Genomic DNA, 26,183 nt, shown 5'->3' with positions numbered 1-26,183 from the left:
ACTATTCTTGTAATGGGTACAGGTTGGAGTAGTTAACTTTGCAGTAAATGTTTAAAAAAATGTATGAAAGGGCAGAAATGACTGGAATCTTTTGAACTAGTTTGCTATCTGTAATATTTTAGAGGGCAATAATCTCCTGTGAAGAGAGGATTCCTAATAAAATGTTATATCCTACTCACATGACATGTGAGTAGGATATAAAAGTATTGTCAGAAAATGTGATCAGGTTTAAAGCTTCTTTTCTTCAGTTTGCCTAAAACAGTTTTGACCAATACTGTTTTGACCCAATGAAAACAGGAGAGTAACTCTCAAGATGTAAAAAGTAATTTTATTCTTCTAAGTAGACTGGTGATCTAGGTGAGGTAGCTCAACCTGTTTTGGATTAGGTTGCACTCCCCCTAAAGAAGCAGGTGCTAACTACTCCATTATTTTTGCCTGCACATTCAATTGGCAATGGTTTCCAGCAGTACCTTTTATCAGTTTTTCCTGGAGAAGGCTGCCTTGACTTCAGTCATCCATGTGCCCGGTTGCTCCAGGCTCGATTATTGTAATTCACTCTTTGAAATCAGCTTCAAAGCTTCAGTTGATCCAAAATGCAATGGCTACTTTTGTATGACACTTGAACAGGCAACTCTGATTCTTTGTCAACTCCATTGTTTGCTTCTGGGGTCAATTCAGAGTGCTGTTTTAGCCTTTAAAGACCTAAATGGCTTAAAACCAAATTAAATTGGGTGGTATAGAAATGAAATAAATAAAATAAATACATTGGGAAACACTTGCTCCCATATACTGCCTGATAATTAAAATCCATTTCAGAGGCCTTGTTCTCAGTGCTATCTTAGGACACTTGTTGAGTGAGCATGAAACAGGGGCAACTCTGTAATGATCTCCCGCTTGAAATCCATCAGGCTTTCTCCTTGTGCATCTTCTACCAAAATGGAAGGCACTCCTTGTTTCAACAGGCTTTTAATGTGTAATGCTTAATTTATACTACTGCCGGTTTTATGTGTAACATCTTTAGCCTGGTTGCTACTGGGTTTTTAAATGCTGTATTTTTTTGTTACTGCTTTTAGAAATTGTTGATGCTGTATAGTTTCATGTTTCTGCAGTATGCCGCTCTGGGTACATATAGTAGAAGAGAATACAATTAATAAATTGTTATTCGTTATATCTCCAAAGAGCCAATGTTCAACCCTAACAAGTAATGTGTACTCAGAAGTTAGTCCATTGAGGTCAATGGGGCATACTCCTAGGTATGTGTGTATAGCACCGCAGCCTTTAAAAATGTAGGCCCCAAGTCTGAACGAGCCTTTTAAACAAGCCCACAAAAGTTACTAGCCTGCTAAGGGCTGGCAGAAGATGAACGGAGAGCTCTGCCCCTCCTCCTGGAGCCTGCTGCTTTTCTGTGCTGGGTGTGGTGGAGGGTGTTTCACTCCTCTGACTGGGTATCTGTCAGGTGCAGAGGAGGCATGGAGCACTCAGTCTTTCCATTGCCAGCCTGCCTACTCCCCTACATCAATTCCTTGTTGCCTATAGCTATCAGGTGAGTGCTTAAATACAAGGCTGCTCTAAGCCCATAACTCTCTGAAGAATTGTGACCAGAAAGGTTCTACCAAACACCCAGACTGGGTTTGAGTAAATTTCACATGAAGGAATGGGGAAAAGACTGAACTGTAGAATAATAGAATGAAGGTGTTTTTTTTTTATTTTAGGGCTCCAGACTAGATGATCAGAGATGTGCGCCACCACCAAACATTACAAAAGGACCAACTGTACCTGATGAAGATTTCTTTAGCCTTATTTTGAGATCACAGGGTAAGAGAATGGATGAACAGAGAGTTTTTCTACCATCTGGTTTGAAGAGACCAAATTCTAGCTAAGAGACTTCTTGGAAACCACTCAAAAGAACAAAAACATCAGGGGATTACATAGTACTGTAAAACACTTTTTTATATGCAGGAAACAATGCCTTTTAAGGGAAAAATATAATACATTTGGGATATTGAGAGTACTATGTACATTTACATAATTTATGGTACAGTCTTTGTTACCACTGCTTGAAATCAGGTGTTTTTGTAGAAAGTCAGCTGTATGATGCACTGTTTCGATTTTCTTTCTGTAAATATACTATTTTGTTTCTTAATGGTGGTAGTGCCTAAGGTACTTTTGTCACAAGCTTGTGAAAACAATTCTGCTAAAATGATGTAATGAGATAGGAAAGCTGTAGAATTAGCCTCAGTGGTTTTTCTAACTTTTACTTCTATTTTTAGCTTCTACTCTTAACAACATTATTGGGGTTTTTTAAAAACAAAACTTGAGAAAAATAAACCTTAATACTGGCTAAACTTGCTGTTTTATCTGTAAGTATTAAAATGATGCAAAGGGAAAACAGACAACTTAGGTTAGGCCATGGACAAGGAATTGAAGACTCCATCCAATCACCTACCATATCCTCCACTTATTACAAAAAACAACCCATATGCACATAGATGTTTCTAAGCTTTAATCTTCAGCTCTTTTAATTCTAAAATTGAATTAAGAGCTTGTATTTTTGGAATATATCTTATTTCTTGGAAAGTTGCATTAGTCATACAGCCAAAAGCAATAAAAACGTATTGAATCATATGTATCTCAGCCATTTTCTCCCCAGGTAAGCCAAGATATAGGCAAAGGAGTCATTAAAACGCTCAACCCCACAACTAATAGCAATGGAAGCTTTTGAAGAGCCCTGCCCAGTATACCTTAGTTCAGCTTTCACCAACATGGTGCCCTTCAGATGTTTTGGACTTCCAACTCCCATCAGCCCCAGCTCACATGTCCAGTGATCAGGAATGCTAGTAGTCAAAAACATCTGGAGAGCACCAAGTTGGGAAAGGCTGCATTCCTATGCATGCTTAGACAGAAATAAGTCATAACTCCCAGAATCTCCAAGCCAGCCATGCTGTCTGGGGAATGCTGGGAGTTGTAGGACTTTTTTCTGCCTAAGCATGCATAGGATTGCATCCTTAGGTGCTTACTCCTGTTTTGTCTTGCCTCCCACACAGCAGCTAAGGTACATAACAGGAGACCCTAAAAAGCCTATGTTACCCATCTTCCTGAGAGGACAGGATTAAAGAGGCATTGTCTCTTAAGTCTCTGTTTCCATGCAATGATGCTGGCCCTTCAAGCCTTGCTCAAGTTAATGCATGACACCTGCTAAAAATTAGCTGTGGATCAGGAGGTTAGAAGGGGGCAGGAAAATCTGCTGCTGCAGCTAAATTATATTTGAGGATACTTAAAAACATAACAAATTACATAAAACACATTGTATATTGAAGTTTTTATTTCACTGGCAAGTAGCAAATACAAAAAACGTAGAACATGTTATGTATAATTCAAGTCTGACTGTGATTCTTCCAAAAGATGCTTTAAAAATATGTTGAAGCTGGTGTATGGAAACAAATACCTGACAAACATAATTTAGGTCTCAGTGTGCCTGTATTAACCTAACTAATATGCAACAAAGTATTGATTTACTTTATCACTTGTCAATACTCCATCCCCTGGATTCAAGAACAGCTATTCTTTTTTTCTTTTTTTTTAAAGTAGAAACACTTTAAAAAATCCCTGGTAAAAGTGGAGTTCTATCAGGAAGCAGTGTTCCTCTGATTTTGTTCCTGTAATGAGAAGATTTAAATGTTGAAAAGCCTACTGATAGATGTATTTGCAAGCCCTAACCTCTTTAAAATTATTTCAAACCATAACTTCTGTTCCACTGGGGAGTCAAAACCTTAAATAGTAACCCCAAAATAGGCAAATCCAGTGTCTCAGTATTTTTGCAAGACTAGAAAAAACACACATTCACTCTTCAGATATGAACTACGGCATTGTATCATTTTTAAATTTAGAGGCAAGGATCCATGGCAACTCTCACACTGCTGTGCCAATCTTTCTGCTCCAACTACCTCCTTCCTTCCATTCCAGATGTATTTACCCTTCCAAACATGCATCTCAAATTCTGCTTGGGGAAAGGGTTTTGTTTTTTGGTGGGAGAGAAATGGAGTGGTAATAAAGTAGAAAAATGGCTACTATGGAAAGTTAAGTATCTGCACCATCCATGCTATCCTTAAAAGAAAAATGTAAAGGCCTTACTCCACATACTTGGGTGTAACATAGTGCTATACTACTCTGCTAATTCCAAGTATACTTACTTTAGATAGTTGGTTATACCAAAAATGCTGTTTTTACAAAGATGTCTCGGGGAAGTGTCATCTGCCAATTTCCCCTTCCTCTGCAGTCCCCAGTGCCACCTTCCACAGTGTTCTGGTGGGCCTCCCAATCCTCTGGAATGAAATTTCAGAGGGTACAAGGGACTGCAGGGGTTGGCAAAAGTTACCTCCACACTTCCACTGACAAGAGTGTACCCTGATCAAACTCTGCTCAGTGGATGCTACCACTAGCAGAAGCAAGGTCTGGATTCAACCCATTATGCCTAATTCTAAGGAAGAGGCTCAGACATTTCTGTCAGCATTCCTTAGTCCAGGTGTAGGCAATCTGGCACCCTCCTGATGTTATGGACTGCAGCTCCCACAATCCCTGACCACTGGCCATTCTGGCTGAAGCTGATGGGAGTTACAGTCCAAAACAATTGGAGGGCACCAGGTTGCCTACCTCTGCTCTAGTCAGTTGAAATTTAATCTTCCTTAGATGTTAAATATTCAGTATAGTACAACCAGCACAATGAGACTTTGAACTTGAGTTTCAAGGAAGTACTATCTGGCTACTAGACTTGACTTGCTCTTCCTCCCATTCCCCCAAAGGAAGTGCAGTAGGAATCAGAAGTGTAAAGGATTTTGATGTCAGCACAAGAGGATGTCATTTCTATTTTTTCAAAAGTGTGTATTTACTGAGCTTTTGGAAATTGCTGTGTATCTGGTTGAAGGAAGAAGAAAGGGCAGTATTCATAGCTTCCATTCCCTTCTTTTGTCTGGGCAAGGTTATGCAGCCTAGAATGTGACAAGTACACTAAAAAAAAAATCAGATATAACGCAAATGGTCAAACACCTGCTTTGTTGGCACTGCTGTATGGGTCTTTCCAACTGCTGCGGGAAGCTGACAAGAGGGAAAAACCTGTTTGCTCAATACAGCTACCTCACTAGGAAAGGCAATTAGCTAAGCTGTACTTCCCCCTTTCTGTGAGATACAAGAGAGATTGTATGTTAAACTTACAGTAAAGCCCAAACTTTCTGCAATTTTCTCTGTGGGATGTTCCAATCCACATGAGCTGTTCTCTTTCCTCTTAAATCCTGTTGTCTCCAGAGCATCTTGCTTCACACTCCCATCCTCATTAATGTTACATTTTGCTTCATCACTATTCCCTTCTGTAGGTTTTTGTTTGTGGATAGGTCTGTCTAGTTCAATGATGTTTCCTTCATCCAAGCTTTTATCTGTGCTGTTTTTCACTATTCTGTCAGTAGCGAGATCATTTGATTTAGTATACAATCCACCCTGTAAGAAGTTACTTATATTAGTGAACTATTTACAAAACACACAATACTAATCGAAAATGAGCAAAAATGCTGCACTTAAGAGCGCAATCCTATGCATAGATAGAAAAAAGTCCTATAGTTCCAGGCATTCTCCAGCGAGCCATGCTGGCTGGGGAATACTGGGAGCTGTAAGACATTTTTCTGTCTTAACATGCATTAAGGTTGTGCCCTTAATATCTGATAAGTATGTGAGTGAGCCTAAGCAACAGAAGGTCTGAAACTGCAATTGTTGTAAATGTCTATATTAATATGAATTAGTGTAATATTCTAGTATACTAGAAATAGTTTTTCTTGAAACATTTCAAAGATATATTAGTTTTAGGTAAAACATTTTCCCTACAAACCCACTCTGTATCAACTTACTAGATGGTCTTCACTGTTCTTTTTTTCTGGTTCTTTTTGTGAATTTTCTTCTGAAACCAGTTTACCCTGAAGCACAAGATGAATAAAGATCAAATAATTACGCCTGCAACCCTATACGTATTTCTCTAGGAGTAAATCTCAGGGAGCCTTGGTTGTGAGTATACATGTATAGGATTGCGCAGTAAGTCGTACTCAATTCAATCCAAAATAGATTTCCCCCCAAAGGTCAGCTCAGTGCATTACAGCACCACAAAAATAGTTTTAAGTGCTGCAAATATAATGCCAAATTGTAGTGTTTCAATTTAGAAACTTTATTGCAAGTAATTTAAAACAGAAAGTTGCTGAAATCAATTTGCTGTAGTATTAATTTAACTTTTAAAAAGTTTAACGTTAATTAAAAGCTATGTCTCTGGAATTACCTGGACAGCCAACTTGGTATGCTCTTCAACTGGTGCATCTACCATACAACCTGGTTGCAAAACCTCAATGTTGCCTTTGCTGCCACCCTCAGATGTTTGGGGCCTGTATTTTTCTGTTGAAGCATCTCCTCTATCATAAGGTCCTCCCTGGGTACAGCCAGTGTCTTCCATCAAGTAACCACCCTTATCGCCTGCACCATTCTGTCGTTGATACAGTATTTGCTCTTGTTTTTGCCAATCCCTTGGGGGAAGTGCAGGAGGTGGTTGTCTGTCCTGGTAGGTTAAGTGTCTTAGTGCAGTAACTGATCTTCCTGCCCCATAGCAGAAAATCTACAGCAGAGACACCCTTGTAAGCACTCGACATACAATTTTGTTTCCATTCTTTTTTACACAGGCTTTTTCATTGTTTTATTTTGAAAACAAACAGAACTCTCAAGATCTCTGTTAATATATGCTTTAAATTGGTGTAGGCAACTTGTGGCCCTCCAGATATTTTGGTCTGCAACTCCCATCATCCCTCACCATTGCTCTGCTGGATAAGATTGATAGTTGAAGACCAAAGCGCCTGGAGGGCCACAAGTTGCTCACCCCTGCTTTACATTTTTGTATTCCTCATTAAAACAAGATTATTTTCCCAAGAGCTTTTCTACATTATCAACCATTGTACATTATGTGTTTTGGTGGTGTTCCTATAATTGTGTCCTATGTAAGAGGGAATTATACTGCTTACCTCCTTTATATTTATCTGAGCCAGAGTATGGATTAATAAAAGAGTATTAATCATTGGTTTTAGGTCAATCCACCCAGAAGTAAATGCCAAATTATGTATCATTGTTCAGGATTGTATAATGCTACACTTTAAACTTTTTCTAGGATACTTCACTCAGGAGAGGATTCTGACTCCCCTTTAAGTTACAACAAAACCAGCTGCCTTTTGTGGCACAAGTCACGCCTCCTGCCCTTTGTGCCAGAAGAGGCAACTGTGATAGCTGTTTGCTAAGGTGAGTCTAATTGTGCCCCTACTAGCCTCACTAGTGTCAAATTGTTGTCCAAATCCACAGTAAGTTGTATGTTTTATCACAATTTTTAATTTGTGTGTGCAATTTTAGGTCCTACATATGATGTGCACATACATACCAAAACTGCCCCTGCTATGATGACTAGCACTGGAATCTGTAGCAACATTGGGATCTCTTTCATGAGCGCTCTAATAAATTCACCAATTCCTTGTCCTATGTGCTTCAATGGCTCAGTTACAAAATTGGTAAATGTAACAGCCAATGCCTGAAACGATAGACAGCAACAAAAATTAGAATGATTTTGACACTTTCACTAGGAAACAAAATACAAATGGTTTGGTTAGAAATGGAAAATACCTTAGTTGGAGGAACGAGTAAAACAGGATTTACTAATAGAGTTTCATAGTACTTTTGGCAAGGATCATCTTGGAAAGTCCATGAGCTTCTAAACCATTCTATAAAGAGCAAGAAATCATACAGCTATACACAGAACTAGCAACAGTATTTCAGTTGTAACGATAAATTAATTACTTTATAACTAACTGATTCTCCAAAATACGCCTAAAAGTAACTAAGTCTTGATTTTAAACTGGAAAGGGATCTAGCGAAGGTCTTACTCATATGGAATAAAATGTCAGAGAAAGACATAGAGGAGGAAGTAAATGTTTCTATATATTTGTCTTGCTAGAGGGCGTGAAACAAAATCCTATAGGCCTAAGCATTCTGCTGCTTAACTATGGCAAATGGCCCGCTTTACACCTTGTTCAAGAGTGACCCAGGTACCTAGATCCGTGTTTGCTCCCAAATGCCTAATAATGTTTAATTATGTTTAGGGTATAATCCTATGCCTGTTTAGAAAGAAAAAAGTCCTACAACTCCCAGCATTCCCCAGCCAGCATAGTAGTCGTAGGACTTTTTTCTGTCTATAGGATTGTGCCCTTAGTTGTATTTTGGAGATTTAACTTTAACTGGAAAGAACAACCTAGTTAAGATGTTCCCAATATTCAAATACAGAATAATATGTAAGAGATAGGCATGGAAGGACAGGTGGAGGAAGGATGTTTTTGCAGAAGATGTTGAACTGCTTCAAATCTTATGTAAAAATATCCTTATCTTAAAAATAAGCGTAACTGTACTTTCAGATTTAAAAAAAAAAAATCTGATATGAAAAGTTCAGGTAGCAAACCAAAAGGGATAAACCACTCACCCAGAATGCCATCACTCCAGTGAATCTTCTCAGCACACACTTTATCAAAATTTCCCATTTTTGCCACTTCAGCTTGATGCTGAGCAAAAGCTATCTACAACAAAGACTAAAGGATTTTAACAGCACTTGAACAAAATCATTACATCAATTTCAGTTTTGGACTCTTTTCTTTTAAAAAGTGGTTTAAGATGAAAAATCTTAAACTGCAGATAAAATTCAGTCAAGACTAATAACTGAACAGGGAAATCCAATTACTATAGTTCCAAATACACTGATCACTTCTTTTATATACAGCAGTGGTGCACAATTCAAACTTTTAAAAATACTACTTTAAAATGTACGATTACTTAAGGCAGATTACATTCATGAGGCTTTTGAAACTGGTTTTGCTTCAACCCTCTGATCCTTTAAAGACAGCAGAGGGAAGCTGATGGTGCAAGCTTGGAAGTGTTCCCCAGTAAAAGCATCTCTGTATTGGTTGCTTCCCCTTGAAACCATGAACAATCTGGGGCTGGACAGGTTACATTTAAAGGGGATTAAAAGAACTCTTATAAGAGTTCTTGGGCAAGATGCAGTACTCTATTGTTGTGCAAGTCTGACATATGGGAAAAGTTAAAAATGACTGTTTTTCAATTAAAATCAGAATTAAAGAAGAATGTGCCAATGGCTGTGTTTGGACATTGCGATAAACTATAGTTCATTGTGACAGGAACAACCCTAGCCTTCCCCCAGGCTCGTGTGATTCCACCCTCTCCTTCAATGCAGCTGTAAGGGAGGGTGGAAGCTTTCACTTCCAATTTCAATTGACCACAATTTAGCATAATGTCTGGCCCCTTAACTGTGGTCGATCTTAACTATGGTTTGTTGAAACAAGCCAGCTTCATAACCCATGGTTTGAAGTTAGTTTGTTTCAAACAAACCAAAATTAAGATAACCACAGTTTGTCCAGTTTGGATGACATGGGAAGGTGCAGTTAACTGAAAGCAGAAGTGCAAGCTTCCAAACTCCTCATACTCACAGCTGGGCAGGGGGGGAGGGGTGCACACAAGCCTGGGGGAAGGCTCAGCTTTCCTCCCATTATGATAAACCATGATTTATGGTGATGTCCAAACACAGCCAATTTTAGCAAGCAAGTAGAGACCCGTCAAATCTTTAAATAGTTTTGCACAAGCACACAAAAACATTTTCTATTTTAACAGTGTTGAGTGTGGAAGCCTTAACTTACATTGAGTCTTGCTGTAATTTAGGTTGAAGAGCTAGATGATGACCAGCATGATGCATACATGATTTTTTTCCCCAAGGGCACATAAATATCTGCTTCCCCATCCCTTCTTAATAAATAGTATTAACTGTTTACCTTATATAGATACATCCAGTTCCATCCAAAACTGATGATAAAACATATGAACATAATACGTTTTAGCTGTGTAAACCAACCAATGTGTGTCCACAGTTCTGTCGCAACAATTAGCGCAATGCACACTACACACAAGAGCACCTTTTAGAAAAGAAGTAGCAAAAAAGATAACACATTGTAAAATATTTGAATTCTAATAGCCAAGTTTCAGAAAAAGAATCCCTCCTTTTTAGCAATGAAAACATTTATTTAAATACTCTATTTTGGTTTTGAAGTCTGAAGTAGTAGAATACATAGTAGTGAGTCTTTTGCTGGGGGTGGGTGGGTTTATATGGTTTCTTGAATTAAAACTGAACAGTGAGAAACTATTATCAAGTTGGTGAACTTATTAATTGCATATTCCAATAGTCATAAATCTACTCTTAGTTTAGAACAAACCAACTGATGGGCAAATCAACGTAAAGTGAATTTAAATAGGTATGTTTTATTTCAAGCCTTGTACAACTTGTTCCCCACCAAGATGAACTCCACGTGCTATGCATTATGAACTGGCAGATGCTTCATGTCCCTCTGTTTTTGCACTCCCAGACAGGCAACAGAATCAGGATGTTTTCTAAATTTATGGCTAGTTGGCTGTATCTGAGTAAAAAAATTATGCAGCCATGACTGCTGCATGAAGGAATACAAAAATTGCTGCTGTGCTCAGCCTCCAGTGAAAAAGCATAGCATGATATGAGAAAGATAGTAGTGACTATAGCGCCATGCAGAAAAACACATTACAGAATTTTTTCTCACCATGAAGACATCATATGGATCAGCCCCAAATGTGTCCTCAAACTTCCATTTCCAAGCTTCATAATCATGATGCCTAAAATTGATTAGAATATTACTAAGTGCATCATCTAAAGGAGCTGATTTCCAGCCCTCTTCATTAAGGAACCTGGTAATTTCATTAAAAGTCTGTTTAGTAAGGATGATCTCGGCATCATAATGCATATCCCCAGTGTTATCATCAGGCTAAAAGGAAACACAAAACAACTGTTGAATTGGCAATTGAAAACATTTATAGAGAAATAATCCACAAAGTAACCTGACAGTTATTCACAGCTGGTTTCATGCTAATCACAGTTTCATGCTAAATCCTGACTGACTGCTCTGGTGGCACTTGAGTTGACAAAAAATTCTAATCCATGGACCAGTCTGCTGTATTATGGCATAATGAGGCTTGTAGTTTCTCTGCTTCATATTTTCTTTCTGTGTTCTTCCATGCAAAATAAAATACAAATTTGCCTACTAAAAAGACTCTAAACTCAAAGGATTCTAAATTGTTACCCAGAAACAGGCAGAGTTGTGGATGTCTTGATAGCATCAACACCATATCACATGATGGCATCAGCCCTAGCCAGCATAGATAATGGTGACATAAGATAGGAGTTGTAGGGCAAAACATCTGGAACACCAAATTGTCCACCTCTGGATTACAGTGATAATAATCTATTTAATACAGTGGTTACAGAAGCCCCAGGCCCAGGGCTTTATTATAAAGGATATGATCACAGCATTTAGGGAAAGGGGCAGGTTCTGCCCCTCCTGAGTTATACCCCAGATTGCAACCCATGCAAATCAAGAGAACCAAGCCCATCTTTACAACAGATATAGGCTGCTTTGGCATTTTATAGATTGTTTTTATTGCTGATTGGTGTTAATAATTTAATTTCTTTTAGCCACCCTAACTACTTGAAAGAAAAGTCAAGGTAAATAAACGAACAAAATAAATGGTTGGGCTCTGAGGCATACTTGGCATGCCTCATCCTAACAACTAACACACCTTTTCATTAGGAAGTTTTAGCAATTGACTTTAATTTTAAGTGAAAGGTTAAATATAACAGAAATGCTCAGAATTTTTAGCTAATATTCAGATACTCACCAGACCAAGTCTTCCAGCTTCAATTAAAATCTTATTCAAGTATCTCTTAAAAATGTGAATGCTATTGCTTTCGTAGAATTTGGCTTTGTCTTTCTTTTCATAATCTGCAAGCTGCAAAAATAAAGTGCATCACTATTACACATCTCCCCTATAACCATTATTTAATTCATACAGCGCCTAAAACTGATACAACAGACAGAGGTTCACACCATCATGGAGGGAAAATAACACACCATGGCTTATTTTCCCTCAGTGATTGTGCAAACCCAGTCCATGAATAGACTGCCCTAGCAAACCAATGATTAATTGTAGCTTGTTATATTTATTAGACTGACACATAGCTACTGTTTAGTTTCTGTCAGCTCTGAGTCAATTGCATAAGCGCTCTGGACTTTAATACCTCTTGATGATGCTTGATTGAATCTCCTAAAAAACAGAAGTTAAAGGTTTGTTCATAGTCAAGTGATTTGACACTCAGACAAGTATTGAAACCTATTTTAAAAACTAGACCTGCACAACTTGTGACCCATCAAGACAATTAAGACCCATCAGCCAAAAATGGCAATCTATCAGGGGCATGATAAAACTCCTGGTTTCACTATCTGCCAGGAATCACCAAAATAGGGAGTTACAAGGCACAATATTCCTCAGGGATGGGCAGCCTACAGCCCTCTAGATATTGTTGGACTACAACTCCCATCAGTCCCAGCACCCACAGCCAATGGTCAGGGATGATGAGAGCTGGAGTCCAACAGCCAGTCTGGGGACCATAGGCTGCCCACTCTTTTTTGATACAATAATTTGTTTTTATTTTTTTTTAAGAAAAAAGCACACAACAACAACATAAACACAATATACATACACTAAAATATCTCTTAAGATTGTAAGATATCTACCTTTGGCTCCCCTTACACAACAAATGCTTATTATTATTCTCTACTTCTTATCTTAGTTGTATATCATGCATTGAGTTCACAGACATTATCTCCTTTCTCTCCTAATTTTTAACAACAATGACAACAACAAAAGAGAACCAACCATCTCAAAGTTCAAAATCCACACACATAGATATCATTTTTCTCTATTTCTTGTACAAATTCTATAAAAGGTTTCCAATCTGACATAAATTTAGTTGTTGATCGTTCTTTAATTATAATAGTAAGTTTTGCCATCTCTGCCAGCTCCATCATTTTCATGATCCACTCGCTCACAGTTGGTATTGTTTCATTCTTCCACTTTTGTGCATACAATAACCTTGCAGCCGCTGTCATGTAGAGAAAGAGGGTTCCCCCCTTCTCTTTTACGTGTTTACTGTTAGTACCAATAAAAAAGTTTCTGGCTTTAATTCTATAGTAGTCTTTAATATTCTTTGAGCTAAAGACTGTATTTGTTTCCAAAATGTTTTAGCTTTTTTACAAGTCAACCATAAATGATAAAATGTTCCCTCTCGATCTTCACATTTCCAACATTTTCCAGCAACACCTTTATACATTTTAGACAGTTTAAACGATGACATATACCATCTATACATCATCTTATAAAAAGTGTCTTTAAGACTTGTACATTAAGTAAATTTTAAATCTTTTCCCCAGATACTTTCCCACTCTTCCACAGATATATTATGACCAACATTTTGTGCCCATTTTATCAGTCTTTTACTTGTTCATCCTCTGTCTCATACCTTAACAGTAATTTAAACAGTTTAGCAATAACATGTTCATCATTTCTACACAGTGCTGTTTCAAACTCAGATTCTGTTTGTTCAAATCCACCATTTTTCTCATCTATTTTAAACCTTTAAGTTGCAAATATGAAAACCACTGGCAGACATGACTTTCTTCCAATAAGCTTTCCCTTGATTTTAACTTATATTCCCCTTGTGACAGTTCCAGTAAATCATTATATCTTATCCATTTATGCGTGCTATCAAATTATCTTCTATGCATTGCTTCTTGTGAAGATATCCAACGTGGTGATTTTTGATAGAACCTTAATTTATATTTATTCCAAATTCTTAATACAGCCGTTCTTGTCTAATGATTATTAAAATCTACATTCACTTTTGTTTTATCATACTACAAATAACCACGCCACCCATATCTCAATTCATGTCCTTCTAGTTCTAAAAGGCTTCTATTTTTCAACGTCACCCATTCCTTCATCCACATCAAGCAGCAGGCAGAAAAATAGGTTTTAAAATCTGGTAATCCCAAGCCACCACTTTCCTTTGCATCTTGTAATTTTTATTTTAACTCTTGGTTTTTTTGCTTGCCATATAAACTTCGTTATATCTCTCTGCCACTGCTTAAAAGGTAAATCCGATGTAATAATGGGTATCATTGGAAACAAAAATAACATTCTAGGTAATACATTCATTTTAATCGTTGCAATTCTTCCCAAAAGTGATAGCTGTAATTTTCCCCATTTTAACAGGTCTTGTTTAATTTCATTCCACACTTTAACATAGTTATTTTGAAAAGGCATACGATTCATATTTGTCAAAAAGACTCCCAAATATTTTACTTTCTTTTCAATTTGGAAGCCAGTCTTATCCATCAATTTTTTCCCCCTTGAACGTTCCTATGCTTTGTTAAAATTTTTGTTTTCTGTATATTAACTTTGAACCCTGCCACTGCTCCAAATTCTTTTAATTTTTTCATTAAAATTTCAATTCCCTTTAAAGATTCTTCCAACATAAACACCAAGTCATCTGCAAAAGCCCTCAGCTTATATTTCTCCTCTTTAATCTTTATCCCTGTAATTTGCTCATCTTGTTTTATATCTCTGTTCAATAATTCTAAAACCAATACAAAACAGTAGCGGTGACAATGGGCAACCTTGTCTTGTTCCTCTTTGTATCTCACAAGGTTTAGTCAAGTCCCCATTTATAATTATTGGAGCCTTTTGATCGGTATATATCGATTTCACCCATTTTATAAAGTTTTGCCCAAAGTCCAGTTCTTCTAAAGTCTTAATTAAAAATTTCCAGTTGAGATTATCAAATGCTTTCTCTGCATCTAAAAAGATCAGAGCTGCTTGTTTTTCTGGGTGTTTTTCCAAATATTCCACCACATTCAAGACCGTTCTCACATTATCTGTCATCTGTCTCCTTGGTAGGAAACCACTTTGGTCCTCATATACAAACTCCTACAATATTTTCTTGAGCCTTTCTGCCAAAATTGTTGCAAATATCTTATAGTCACTGTTTAATAATGAGATTGGTCTGTAGTTTTTTGTCGAGGTTAAATCCTGTCCTTCTTTAGGTATTAATGTTATATATGCTGTTTTCCAGGTTTCCGGTATCCTCCCGTTTTCTAAAATACTGTTCATCATATTTTTCAACGGTTGTAAAATTTCTTCTTCACACTTCTTATAATATAATCCTGATATTCCATCTGATCCTGGAGTTTTTCCCAGTTTAATTTTTTTTATTGCTTCCACCATTTCATTTACTGTTATTGGGCCATTCATTTTGTTTTTGTTCCTTAGTAATTTTTGGTAAATTTTGTTTATGAATATATTTATCCATTAACTCTGGGGAGCTATCATGTCCTTTATACAAATTTGAATACTATTGATGAAAGACTTTCTGAATTGCCACATTATCGGCTGCCCACTCTTGATATAGCTGGTGGGCTGAGTTCAGCTTGGTAGGTCATAAGTTGTACAGGCTTGTAATTAAAAAAAAGCAAATTCCTCATGGAGCAAGTAACACCAAGACCTTCTCCTCAGTAGCTATGCGCCCCACTTCAGATGCCAGGAAAACCCAAAGACATGTATGGGCAGGAACATGTGGACACAGGTGATCCTTCAGGTATCCTGGTGAATATGTAGGTGCCCTATTCCAGATACCAGTGAACCCAACTGCAGCATGTGTACTCCTTACTACATGTGTGGAGCCTCCCTGCACCCCTTCCTTTCCTCTTGAAGATCCAATGCAAAAAAACAAACCCTTGATACGATGATTTGCACTACAAGGCGAAGGGGAAATCTGCAAGAGCTCTTATTGTTGGAAGTCTCCAGAGTGGGGCTATTTTAAAAAATAGCTTAGGCTGCCATCCTATGCTCGATCAGCTGGGGCATGCTAGGGAGTTGTTTAGACAGAAATAAGTCTTACATGCTTAAGATTGTGCCATTATACAACAAACAATACTGACAAATAAAGACTTAGACACAATGTCAGAAGCTGCTAGTTACTGCGCAAATCTGAACTACATTCGGGAAGCCTGCTTTAAATCTAGATAAGAACATACTCATATATAATATTCTGAGGTGTATTTTAGTTGTTTTCAACATACTTTCAGAACATATATCTGACTTTCTAGCAACATGTCAGAACTTTGATTTATCTAGAAAACTGTATACTGGAATCCCAACAGTGTACACAATTTATTATATTATGAAGCAAATCACTTAAGATACAATACTTCCTCACAGGCAATCACGAAGGGTACAATCCGATACACATTTATCTGGGAGTAAGTTCCACTGAACTCAGTGGGACTTACTTCTGAGAAGACACGCATAGGATTGTAGTGTAAGGGTGCAATTCTGCTTCTGTTGATTTCAACAGCAAAAATCCAATTGATTTTAACAACACAGAATTGCAATCCAAATTAATTATGAGTATAAACTCCAGCTACCAGCTATAAATCTGGATATTATCTAGTAATATATTGCAATATGTACAGTATGAAGTAGAATACATGCAAACAAACCTTAAGAATCAGAGAATCTAATTTACTTTGGCACCTGGAAACAGCTACTATATTTTCTTCTTTTACTGCCTCTTTTGGCACTTCCTTATTTTCAGAATCATCCTGATTCACCTGCAGCAATTTCAATCATATGCATCTCTTAACATTTCTACTATTGTCAATGTATAGATTCTTGGAATCTTTAGATTAATCTGGCTGATTCATTTTGCATACTTATAAATATATAACTAGACACAAGGTGAGAAATCAACAAAATTTGCTACTCATTGCAGTTGAACACTGAGCTCTGGATCCAGTCATGCTTACAGTAGACCCACTGAAACAAATGGAACTTAAGTTAGTCATGACTTAGTAGGTCCCATTGATTTCAGTGGGTCTGCTCTAAGTATGATTAAGCCTGGATCCAACTCATGGATCCCAGCATAGGAAATTATATCAACAAACCAATATGGGTTAACTGACTTGATTACATTACATTGTTTGTAGAATATGTTCACATCCAGACATATTCTCCTTCTTATTTATGAAGATCAATACACTCCACAGCGACAGATGCTTTGTGAAAATACAGCTGCTACAAAACTTCTTGGGGTTCCAAAGTTCATCAGGAGCCCCACAGAAGCAGGTACTGTCTTGTATTTCCTTCAACATCAGGGACAATTCTATGCACTCACTTGGGATGTGCATGCAGCATTGAGAGTTGTTCCAAACAATAATATGAACAGGAATGCTCCTGTTTTCATAGAATTTCCAGTGAGTACACTAATATGCACATGATTTACTGGATCAGGAATAATTTCTATTTAAGAAATAGAGGAAAAGGAGATACCAATAAAATGCAAAGAAATAAGGAGGGGGATTTGGAAGCCATCAAAATCAAGCAACTATTACTCCCTTCTAATCCGCTTACTTCGTAATAATTCTGTTTGATTTGTCAACATGATGCTACCTGAATTTCATTGTGAATCAGTGTACTCAGTAAAAGGAAGTGTTCCAGGCATCTAACACAGGTAAGGTGAACAGGATTCCCAGAAGGCATCAACTAAATAAACTATTGAACACCTCCTCGGATTCAAATGATAAAGAAAGAATGACTACACATTCACCTTATCAGGTTTCCTCATTGTTCCTGAAGCTGCATCATAATTCAGCATGTCTGTTGGATCAATCCAGTCATCATCCTGAGTTACACTCCTTCCTGTCAGCAGGATAGCACACAGTACGAAAGAAACTAGCATCCTCTGTCATAAAGCACAGTTGGTGGATTTAGTAAAATGCAAGGCTTCCGGAGAAAACTGAACTATCTAGTGCTCAACATTCTCAAAGCAATTGACTCATTTGCCTGCAACAGGCTATATCTAACATCATATGAGTGGACCTCCACTCACAAGAGACTTCCCCTTGCTCTCCTCCCAGCAGATTTAGGGAGCGCATGGGAGAAGAGGAATCCATTGTGCCAGTGGCTTCTGTTCCACTGGTGGATGGACAGCATTGGATACACACCAACATTTAGTTTCTCTAGTCAAAAAAAACACACTAATCATTATTTATTTGTTAAATTGGCATCCTACCCTTCATTCAAAGAGCTTGAGGTAGCATATATAAGTATCCCATGCAGTCCCCATTAGGAACTAAGCTTGGACTGTGGTTTGAAGTAAATTAGCTTCAGAACATAGAGTGCAAACCTGAGTTTTGTAAGCAACAATAAGAAAATTTTCCCCAGTTGCCTGTGGTGTGAAACAAACGTTATAACAATCACTACAAAATTCATGGTATTATACCAGGCCAAATCCTAGATCCCACAACAGTCCTATTCAGGTACAGAAAATGAGAGGAAGGAAGCAAGCCCCACCACCTCCTTCATCGCATCCATCGGCCTCTACTCATGGGCTCTCCTCTTCAGGCAGTCACCCTCCACATCCTCAATCTTCCAGTACTGAACAGGGTTAACGTTAACTATCTGCGTATGATGTCACTGCTCAAAGGTGCATGAAGCTGCACAAAAATAGTGAATGACTTCCCCTCCCCACCCCGCCTCCTCCTGTGAGCCTGCACTCACCAAAAGTTTTCCAGGGGAGCAGGCAGCAGGACTTCTGAATAGGAGCCAACTGTGAAGGGACACCCAAGACGGGAAGGTCATGGCAGAGAGGTCAGACTAAATACGATCCCTGGAGAAGGAAACGGCAACCAACCCCAGTATTCTTGCCATGAAAACTAAATGGATCAGTACAACCAGAGATATGTCGGTATACCATCGGAAGTTGGGACTCCCAGGTCGGAAGATGGTCAAAAAGCTACTGGGGAGGAACAGAGGATAAGTTCAACTAGCCCCAGATGTGATGACGCAGCTAGCTCAAAGCCGAAAGGACGGCTAGCAGCCGATGGTGCTGGTGGTGAACGACGAATCCGATGTTCTAAAGATCAACACACCACAGGAACCTGGAATGTAAGATCTATGTAAAGGTGTCCCCAACCAGTCGTGTCCGACTCTAGGGTGCGTTGCTCATCCCCGTTTCTAAGCTGAAGAGCCAGCGCTGTCCGAAGACGCTTCCGTGGTCATGTGGCCGGCATGACTGAACACCGAGGTGCACGGAACGCTGTTACCTTTCCCGCCGAGGCGGTACCTATTTATCTACTTGCAATTTCTTGCTTTCGAACTGCTAGGTTGGCAGAAGCTGGGACTGAAGACAGGAGCTCACTCCGTCACGCAGCACTCGGGTCTCGAACTGCTGACCTGCCGACCTTCCAGTCTGCAGTTCAGCGTCTTAACCACTAAGCCACTGCGGCCCTATGGTTTTGAGCCAGGGCAAATTGGATGTGGTTATTGGGGAGTTGTCAAGATTAAATATAGACATTTTGGGTGCCAGTGAATTGAAATGGACTGGAATGGGCCACTTCACATCAAATGACCACCAGATCTACTACTGTGGACAAGAGGACCACAGAAGAAATGGAGTAGCCTTCATAATTCATAATAAAGTGGCTAAAGCAGTGCTTGGATACAATCCAAAAAATGACAGAATGATCTCAATTCGAATTCAGGGTAAGCCATTTAACATCACAGTGATCCAAATATACACCCCAACCACAGATGTTGAAGAAGCAGAAGTAGATCAGTTCTATGATGATCTGCAGCACCTACTGGATAGTATGCCAAACAAAGATGTTATTTTCATTACAGGAGACTGGAATGCTAAGGTGGGTAGTCAAACGACACCTGGAATTACAGGCAAGCATGGTCTGGGAGAACAAAATGAAGCAGGACATAGGCTGATAGAATTTTGCCAAGACAACTCACTGGGCATAACAAACACTCTCTTCCAACAACCTAAGAGACAACTTTATACATGGACTTCACCAGACAGTCGACACCGAAATCAGACTGGCTACATCCTTTGTAGCCAAAGGTGGCGGCGGACATCTATGCAGTCACTAAAAACAAGACCTGGAGCTGATTGTAGTTCAGATCACGAACTTCTTATTGCACAATTTAGAATCAGACTAAAGAGAATAGGGAAGACCCACAGATCAGTTAGATATGAGCACACTAATATTCCTCATGAATATGCAGTGGAGATGAAGAATATATTTAAGGGACTATATTTAGTAGATAGGGTCCTGGAAGAACTATGGACAGAAGTTCGCAAAATTGTTCAGGAGGCGGCAACAAAAATCGTCCCAAAGAAAAAGAAAAGCAAGAAGGCAAGATGGCTGTCTGCTGAGACACTGGAAGCAGCCCAAGAAAGAAGGAAAGCAAAAGGCAACAGTGATAGAGATGCCCAATTAAATGCAAAATTCCAGAGGTTAGCCAGAAGAGATAAGGAATTATTTTTAAACAAGCAATGCGCGGAAGCAGAAGAAGATAATAGAACAGGAAGGACAAGAGACCTCTTCCAGAAAATTAGAAACATCGGAGGTAAATTCCAGGCAAAAATGGGTATGATCAAAAACAAAGATGCTTCCTAACAGAAGCAGAAGAGATCAAGAAAAGGTGGCAAGAATATACTGAAGATCTGTATAGGAAGGATAATAATACCAGGGATAGATTTGATGGTGTGGTCAGTGAGCTAGAGCCAGACATCCTGAAGAGTGAGGTTGAATGGGCCTTAAGAAGCATTGCTAATAACAAGGCAGCAGGAGATGATGGTATCCCAGCTGAACTGTTTAAAATCTTGCAAGATGATGCTGTCAAGGTGATGCATGCCATATGCCAGCAAATTTGGAAAACACAAGAATGGCCACCAGATTGGAAAAAGTCAACTTATATCCCCATACCAAAAAAGGGAAGCACCAAAGAATGTTCAAACTATCGAACAGTGGCACTTATTTCACATGCCAGTACGGAAATGCTCAAGATCTTGCAAGGTAGACTCCAGCAATTCATGGAACAAGAATTGCCAGATGTACAAGCTGGGTTTAGAAAAGGCAGAGGAACTAGAGGCCAAATTGCCAATATCCGCTGGATAATGGAGAAAGCCAGGGAGTTTCAGAAAAACATCTCTTTCTGTTTTACTGACTATTCCAAAGCCTTTGACTGTGTGGATCATAACAAACTGTGGCAAGTTCTTGGTGGGCTGGGGATACCAAGTCATCTTGTCTGCCTCCTGAGGAATCTGTATAACGACCAAGTAGCAATGGTAAGAACAGACCACGGAACAACGGACTGGTTTAAGACTGGAAAGGAGTACGGCAGGGTTGTATACTCTCACCCTACCTATTCAACCTGTACGCAGAACACATCATGCGACGTGCTGGGCTTGATGAAGCCAAGGCTGGAGTTAAAATCGCTGGAAGAAACATTAAAAATCTCCGATATGCAGATGATACCACTTTGATGGCTGAAAGCGAGGAGGAGCTGAGGAACCTCATGACGAAGGTGAAAGAAGAAAGTGCAAAAGCTGGGTTGCGGTTAAACCTAAAAAACCCCAAGATTATGGCAACCAGCTTGATTGATAACTGGCAAATAGAGGGAGAAAACGTGGAGGCAGTGACAGACTTTGTCTTTCTAGGCGCAAAGATGACTGCAGACGCTGACTGCAGCCAGGAAATCAGAAGACGTTTACTTCTTGGGAGGACAGCAATGAGAAATCTTGATAAAATAGTGAAGAGCAGAGACATCACACTGACAACAAAGGTCCGCATAGTTCAAGCAATGGTATTCCCCGTAGTAACCTATGGCTGCGAGAGCTGGACCATGAGGAAGGCTGAGCGAAGGAAGATAGATGCTTTTGAACTGTGGTGCTGGAGGAAAATTCTGAGAGTGCCTTGGACTGCAAAAAGATCGAACCTGTCCATCCTCCAGGAAATAAAGCCAGACTGCTCACTTGTTGTTGTTCAGTCGTTCAGTCGTGTCCGACTCTTCGTGACCCCATGGACCATAGCACGCCAGGCCTTCCTGTCCTGTGCTCTCTCCCTGAGCGTGCTCAAGTTAATGCTATTAAAGGCAAAACTGAAGTCCTTTGGCCACATCATGAGAAGACAGGATACCCTGGAGAAGATGCTGATGCTAGAGAAAGTGGAAGGCAAAAGGAAGAGGGGCTGACCAAGGGCAAGGTGGATGGATGATATTCTGGAGGTGATGGGTTCGAACTTGGGGGAGCGGGGGGTGGCGACAGCCGACAGGAAGCTCTGGCGTGGGCTGGTCCATGATGTCACGAAGAGTCGGAAACGACTTACAGAATAAACAAACCCACAGCAAGGCATGGGAAATGGCTTTGTTGTGGCAAGCTACTTCCTACAACCATTTGAGTTCTTTATCTTAAAGCATGGAATTCCACATTTGCTTCATACTGACACAACAGGATTACACAATCATCCTAAACAATTTCACAAGTGAAATGGGAGGGGGGTTTGTTGTTGCTCAGAACATCTGTGCTTGTTCCATGTTTTTGGAAACTCGAAGCTTTATAAACGCAGTTGCAGTTGTTTTATGAGAATTTGAAATAGCTTCTGAACACAAACAAACTATCACCTGCAACTCCAAAAAAACAAGGACAAAATTTTAATGTTACTTTGTATAGTATAGTATCATAAAACATGTTTCCAATATCATCCCATCCGGCCATCTACTCCTTTAAGCTGTTGCTGAATTTGAACTGAACTTTTATTTATACAAAAGCAGTTCGACAGCATGGGTGCGAGTTGTGCACGCGGCATGAACAGCAGCGCGTTGCGCGATGCACGTTGACCGTTGTGCGACGTAAACTTCGGACATCTACAGAAGCCTTAAGAAGATCTCCTGCTCATGTTTATTTTCCATCTTGCCCCAGGGGCTCAGCAAGGGATTACGAATATCTCAGTTTTACCTCAGAACAGTCCTGGGAGGCAAGCGGCGCTGAAAGAAACTGACTCGCCCATGCTGCACGCACCTTGACGACCCACAACTTACGCAAACCTCAAGGACACCTAGTGAGCTTTGTAGGAAACCAACGACTCGAACCTGTGGCTCACCCCCCCCCCCAAAAAAAGAAACCCCAACCCCAAATCCATCGCAATGCCAATTCTGAGGAGCGACACTAAACTCAACGGCTTGTGCCACAATGAACAGTCCGAGATGCAGTTTTGAGAACACTCTGACCCAGAAGGGAGAAGCACCCCCCCCCCTTCTCCCGCCGATTGGATCCGGTGCCGCCTCCTCACCAAAACGTATTCCCCCATGAGCAGGGCTTCGGAACAGGAACGGCGCTTAGGGGTCCTCCCCGGGCCGGCCGGCCGCCATCTTAGATTACCCCAAATGCAATGCCCGACGTCGACGTCGGGCATTGCATTTGGGGTAATCTAAGATGGCGGCCGGCCGGCCCGGGGAGGACCCGTAAGCGCCCATCCCTCTTCAAGGGCGCCTCGGTACCTCGGCCACCCGCAGCGGGGACGGGACTTTTCGGGGGTGGCGGTGAGGAGGTGAGCGGATGCTGCAGCGGGCGGCGGCGCTTCTGCTCCTCTCCGCGCCTCACGCTCGCTGGGGTCATGAGTTGGATCCGGCCGTAGCCATACTTAGAGTAGACTCGCTGAAACCAATGGGACGTGATTAAGGCCTGACTGACGTTCCACAGGTTTCAGTGGGTCTGCCGTGAGCACGACTGGATCCAGCTGGGTGTTCGGCTGCAATGAGGAATGAAGCGTGGTCGAGGATGGCCCTTCCGAGCCTGTGGGCTTTCGGTGTCTGCCTGGCCGGTTTACAGCACGCGCGCCCCTCCTTCCATACGCACAGAGCCGGCAAAGCATTGACCATTTTGCTACGCTAGCGGCGATAATAGGAAACCATCATCGTCGGATTTTTTTATAGCACATTTCAACTGTTCAAAACACTTCGCAGGCTGCTTGACTAGAAACGTTGTCTTTAACAGCTACCTGACAGGCAGAGATGCGAGAGATCAGGCTCCCATCTGAGGGGGGAAACGCTTTGCCTGAAGAAGGCATGTCATTTTATTTTAAAGACGACACGACGGGGTGGTGGTGACGCTAGAAGGGAGCCATCTGTGTGTACCCCATCATCAACCACTAATGGGTGAAGAGGCAGCGACGGAAGGCCAGCTGTTGAACTGGACCACCAGTGTACCCCACCATACTAGAGTATCTGCCCCCTCATTGTACTATGTCCCTGCTACATGCCCACCTCAAGATTCAGTCTTCTAACTGCCGCCTTCCCATGCTTCTTTGCATTATCAACCAGGCACACGAGAAGCAGGAGTCAACTGTGCTGTAACCCCCTTCCCCGCTCCTACCCCTCCTCGCTTCCTGAAATCCACGAGCTTGGTTGGAGGCATTTGGGATTGGGTGCTGTCTTCCCCTGCCTTTGTTGGTTGTTCAGTCAGCACCCACACAGGAGGCGAGGGCAGTGACTAGACCCAGTGACAGGTCAACATGGTTGGACAGCTGGGCCTTTGCTCATGGCCTCAGAGGGGCCCATCTCCAACCATGTCAACTCCTAAGATGGTAAGCAGCAGGCATGGAGTGGAGCTGAGCGCCGTCTCAACTGCTACTGAAAAGCACTAGCTGTTCACCACCCCATAAAGTTTTCCTTGGGCGGTGGTGTTCTTGAATGTGCCTGCCACCTACCTTTGGGGGGTAATCTTAGATTACCCCATAAACACCATGCCTGATGTCAGGCATTGCATTTGCATCTATGATGAAAAACATACGTTGTCAGGCATTGCATCTATGATGGTGGGCAGCAAGCGGAGAGAATGGAGCTGAGTACCATCCCACCTCCTACTCAGAGCACTGCCACCCCCAGGAAAATATTTTGGTGAGGAGGAGCTGGGGGTGGCTATCAGGGGTTGGGTGGGGGTTGATTGTTTTAGGGAAGACGGCATGCGAGGAGTCATGCCTGCATAACCTCTTTCCCAGCACAACTGTGGCAGCAGTGGAGCCAGTGTGGAGGAATTTATGGGGGCAGCACAGGGAAAATTCAAGGGGAGAGCAGTACTTGTGGCAGGCCACATGAGAAGCCACTGACAGCTACATGCAGCCCATTGGCTGCAGGTTGCTTATACATGATGTAGATGTTAAATACTGGTGCCAAGATGGAAAGTTGTGGAACTCACAACATAACTTTCATGGGCTACCTTAATGAAGCCAGCTACTTAAAATGGATTGGATCTTTTATGTTACTGAATATTACATTCTAAAGTTAAAACACTTCAGGCTAAATCCAATGTTGTGCAAGCAGAATTGCACAACCGAAGTCTGCTTGCACAGCAGGAGTTTCCCTTCCCTTCCTCCCCCCTGCACACCCCCAAATCTGCTCTGGAGGGTCCCTATCATAGTATTTGCCTTTTTCACAGCAGCCGCACACTGGTCAACATTTTCATCAAGCTACTCACCACAACCCCAAGGGCCCTTGGTAGTCACCAACAGCTGAGACCCCATCAGCATATACGTGAAGTTAGCATGTTTCTGTCCAAATGTGCATCACTTTACACTTGCTTACATTGAACTGCACTTGCCATTTTAATACCCATTTCCCCAGTTTGGAGAGATCCTTCTGGAACTCTTTGCAGTCTTTTTGTTTTAACCACCGTAAATAATCTGTCGGAAAACTTGGCTACTCTGCTGCTCCCCTCTAACTCTAAATAATTTATGAACAAGTCAAAGAGCACTGGCCCCAAAGCAAATTCTTGAGGGCCCCACTGTTTACATCTCTCAGTTGCAAGAATTGGCCATGTATTCCTACTCTGTGCTTTCTGTTCTTTAACGAGTTACCAGTTCACAAGAGCACCTTTCCCCTTATCTCATGGCTGCTAAGTTTGCTCAGGATTCTTTGGTGAGGGACTTTGTTTACTTGGACTTTGAAATGAATTTTTTTGGTTGTGGGTTGTTTGTTAACCATGGCAGCAACACACCCTGCACCAGGTTCAGACATCACAATGACTGTTTGCCGCAGCTTGAATATTCACAATAGCCGCCACAATTATAAGCCACGGTGGGCTGCATTGATTGTGTGAACCAGGTCAATATCTATCGGATCACCTCTGTCCAGTTGCTAATAAAGATTCAAAGAAGTCTGAAATGTTAGTGAGCTAAGACTTACCTTTGCAGAAGCTATGTTGATTCTTTTTCAGCAGGACTTGTCCTTCTATAATATAACTCTCACTCCCTTCCCTTATCTCTGGTTTTGATCCTCCATCTGGAAATGCCAACCGGCAA

General features: G+C 40.7%; 2 protein-coding genes across 22 annotated transcripts in view; one reads left to right on the top strand and one right to left on the bottom strand.

Annotated features, from left to right (window-relative positions):
- Positions 1 to 3,189, top strand: part of GPSM2 (G protein signaling modulator 2) — a 48,937-nt gene extending 45,748 nt beyond the window's left edge. For all 7 annotated transcript variants that reach the window (XM_084851569.1, XM_084851568.1, XM_084851571.1 and 4 more), the window contains exon 15: positions 1,713 to 3,189. In XM_084851569.1, coding sequence (XP_084707695.1) covers positions 1,713 to 1,880 — 168 coding nt within the window. In that variant the 3' untranslated portion in view covers positions 1,881 to 3,189. The remainder of the gene's footprint in view (positions 1 to 1,712) is intronic.
- Positions 2,109 to 23,278, bottom strand: CLCC1 (chloride channel CLIC like 1). Of its 15 annotated transcripts, XR_014790453.1 has the most exons (15): positions 23,178 to 23,278; positions 18,598 to 18,835; positions 17,645 to 17,779; positions 16,539 to 16,649; positions 11,821 to 11,931; positions 10,689 to 10,910; positions 9,894 to 10,034; positions 8,537 to 8,630; positions 7,687 to 7,784; positions 7,448 to 7,594; positions 6,311 to 6,640; positions 5,892 to 5,957; positions 5,209 to 5,487; positions 4,191 to 4,322; positions 3,305 to 3,656 (listed from the first exon to the last, which is right to left on the bottom strand). XR_014790453.1 is itself a non-coding variant. In XM_084851576.1 (14 exons), exons 2-14 carry the CDS (start codon positions 18,676 to 18,678, stop codon positions 3,627 to 3,629), a joined length of 1,845 nt encoding a protein of 614 aa, XP_084707702.1. In that variant the 5' UTR covers positions 18,679 to 18,832; positions 23,178 to 23,278; the 3' UTR covers positions 2,109 to 3,626. The 15 variants fall into 15 exon arrangements, 10 of the variants coding, with proteins under 10 accessions (XP_084707702.1, XP_084707705.1, XP_084707703.1 ...); XM_084851576.1 differs by lacking the exon at positions 4,191 to 4,322 and having other exon boundaries at positions 2,109 to 3,656; positions 18,598 to 18,832; XR_014790454.1 differs by lacking the exon at positions 18,598 to 18,835.
- Between the last annotated feature and the right edge of the window lie 2,905 nt (positions 23,279 to 26,183).

The sequence above is a fragment of the Heloderma suspectum genome, chromosome 4 (assembly GCF_057233095.1).
Source record: "Heloderma suspectum isolate Gila_16-S chromosome 4, 16-S_ref, whole genome shotgun sequence".
Taxonomy (NCBI): domain Eukaryota; kingdom Metazoa; phylum Chordata; class Lepidosauria; order Squamata; family Helodermatidae; genus Heloderma; species Heloderma suspectum.
This window is presented reverse-complemented; position numbering and strand designations above follow the sequence as displayed.